This window comes from Tachysurus vachellii, chromosome 13 (assembly GCF_030014155.1).
Source record: "Tachysurus vachellii isolate PV-2020 chromosome 13, HZAU_Pvac_v1, whole genome shotgun sequence".
Classification (NCBI taxonomy): domain Eukaryota; kingdom Metazoa; phylum Chordata; class Actinopteri; order Siluriformes; family Bagridae; genus Tachysurus; species Tachysurus vachellii.
Genome location: NC_083472.1, coordinates 23,148,969 through 23,151,468, shown reverse-complemented (window position 1 = coordinate 23,151,468; position 2,500 = coordinate 23,148,969). Strand labels below are relative to the sequence as shown.

At 30.7% G+C, this 2,500-nt stretch overlaps 2 protein-coding genes across 2 annotated transcripts in view; both read left to right on the top strand.

Annotated features, from left to right (window-relative positions):
• The window catches only part of LOC132855703 (uncharacterized), a 1,476-nt gene extending 1,457 nt beyond the window's left edge, over positions 1–19 (top strand). The window contains exon 6 of the mRNA XM_060884871.1: positions 1–19. This exon is cut by the window's left edge and continues 160 nt beyond it. The gene's annotated coding sequence lies outside the window, so the exon portion shown is untranslated.
• A 1,017-nt stretch (positions 20–1,036) lies between these two features.
• LOC132855701 (uncharacterized) overlaps positions 1,037–2,500 on the top strand; it is a 1,982-nt gene continuing 518 nt past the window's right edge. The window contains exons 1-5 of the mRNA XM_060884869.1: positions 1,037–1,221; positions 1,403–1,786; positions 1,973–2,089; positions 2,175–2,264; positions 2,349–2,386. Coding sequence (XP_060740852.1) covers positions 1,179–1,221; positions 1,403–1,786; positions 1,973–2,089; positions 2,175–2,264; positions 2,349–2,386 — 672 coding nt within the window. The 5' untranslated portion in view covers positions 1,037–1,178. The remainder of the gene's footprint in view (positions 1,222–1,402; positions 1,787–1,972; positions 2,090–2,174; positions 2,265–2,348; positions 2,387–2,500) is intronic.

The following is a 2,500-nucleotide window of genomic DNA, read 5'->3' as shown; positions in this document are numbered from 1 at the left end:
AATGATTATAAATAATCAATTAAATGTGACATGCAAATCTGTGTATCCAGATGTATTTGCAAAAAAGTGATATATGTTTTTTATATTCTGAATATATGTAAAATGTGAAATTAATAAAAGTGAAAAAATAAAATCAAACATCTGAAGTGATGACTTTTATAGAATATAAAAATAAATATTAACGAATATTAAAGGTTAAGGGCCTTATTCAGGGGCCCATGAGGGGCAACTTGGTGGACCTGCAGTTTAAACTCACTTTATTCTGATCAGTAGTCCAACCACTGAGCCACCATATCTCTAAAATTAAAATAAACAAACAAACAAATAAACAAATAAATAAATAAATAAATCATTTAACTATACATTTTTTTGTTGTTTTATTTTCTTTTGACTTTATACATTTTTAAATGTATTTAAAGTTCCATTCACACATTTGTCTTTGATAATGTTTACCTCAGAAAGTAATATATATATATATATATATATATATATATATATATATATATATATATATATATATATATATATATATATATTTCTGATATATATTTCATAATCAGCTGCTCAGAGACAATTGGTCACCAAGATAAGTGCTAAAATGTATAAAATACAATAGAAATTAGAGTAGAATTACAATTAAGTAAAATTACAATAAAGTAGAATACAATAAAATGTCTAACAATGTTGAGGTTATATTTCTGCTTCGTGTCCAATCAGAACTCAACACACTTCCTCATTCCAGGACGCTGACTGTTATGTGTTCAGGGTCAAATCTGTGTGCAAGTCTTTATATACGTTTACTTTATAAACATTTATTTATACATAATGAGATTAGTGAGGAGTAAAAACACACAACAGTGAGATGTTAGTGTAGACACACGTGAGTGTACGAGTAAACCACATTTATCATTTGATCACATCATCTATATTATAATATCTCTGTACAACAACACAACACAAACATGGAAAAATGTGGTGTAGATGTAGGCAGATCAGAATACCACATGACTGTGTTACATCCCTTTTCTTTTAAATACAACCAATCACATGTCATATTCTGAGCATGCTCAGTACAGACCGCCTGTAGTATGAATATAAAATCAAACCGTGCTTCAAGTGCATTCACATTCTGTTAATAAATGAGATACAAACACTGTAGAATTGATAAGAAATGAACAATGAGCAGTTTCTGGATTTTACTTTTCATCTTCAGCACCATGTGTAAGTAATATGAGCAAATTATCTCCATCTAGTTTGATGTATTTTGAAAACAAGTTTATTACAATAAAAGAAAATGAAGTTGTATATGGAAGGAATTTCAATATTTTTTCTTTAATCACGTGTTTATTATTGATTTTTAAAATAAATTTATCCCTTAATTTATGTATTTCTGTTGTTCTAGACACAGTCCATCCTGGTAGACACTGGGTTACTGCACAATCTGTTACAAAGCCACCAGTTTATCAGCCTGATAAAGAGCTCAATGTGAATATCGGAGACTCGGCGACTCTACAGTGTTGTTATGATTCTCAGAATGTAGTTGGAATAATAGACTTGTTTAAACAACCAAACAATAAAAAACCTCAGATTGTAGTCACAGTGTATAAGACTGCTGGAGAAGCTTTTCACACTGGATTCAAAAAGTCTCGTTTTCAATTAGAAAGATCTTCAAACTGCTCCAATATTATAATTTTAAACACCACTCAGTCTGATGAAGCCATGTACTACTGTGCAGTGAAGACATCCAACATTGTGTTTGGAGATGGAACTTATTTACAAATTAAAGGTAGGATTCTGAGTTGATTCTGAATGTTTAAGCTCCTGGTTTAATGTAGTGATATTTTCCTGATGACTGTTAACATGTTCAACCTGGAAGATAAATAATAGTGAAGTAGTGAAATGTTAACTGTGTTTTCTTCAACAACACTGAGTTACAGACTTTTACTAAGTGAATCCTGATCAATGTTTATAGGTGATCATGTTACTATTGCATCAGAAACATCTAAAGCAGCTCTGGGTAATTATTCAGTGGTGTGTGAACCAACACCGCATGGAAACAACACTAACACCAACACACAACACAACACAGGTGAGATGTCAGTGTTTTGTACTAATCTAAATATAATGTGGTGAAATAACAGAATCAGAAATGATCAGATCTCTACATCGGACAGTGATCGGTTTGGGATCGGCTTTGGGTTTGTGTGCACTTCTGATTTTCTGTCTCACTTATTTCATACTGAGGAGAAGAAAAGGTGATAAAAGTAAGTGTTTTTGTCATCAGACAATAAATAGAATTATTTTTATTTATATTAAAATCACTAATTGGTGTGTTTCTGTATTCATAGTAAATGCTTCTATTGAAGATTCTCCAGGAACAATGCAGGTATGTGTACAAATAAATACTGATGTTTTCACTATTATATACTCTACAGATAATTCTGTTCTTTCTGTAGATATCACTGTGTCTGCTTTATTTATAATGAGTCTCATTTCTAAT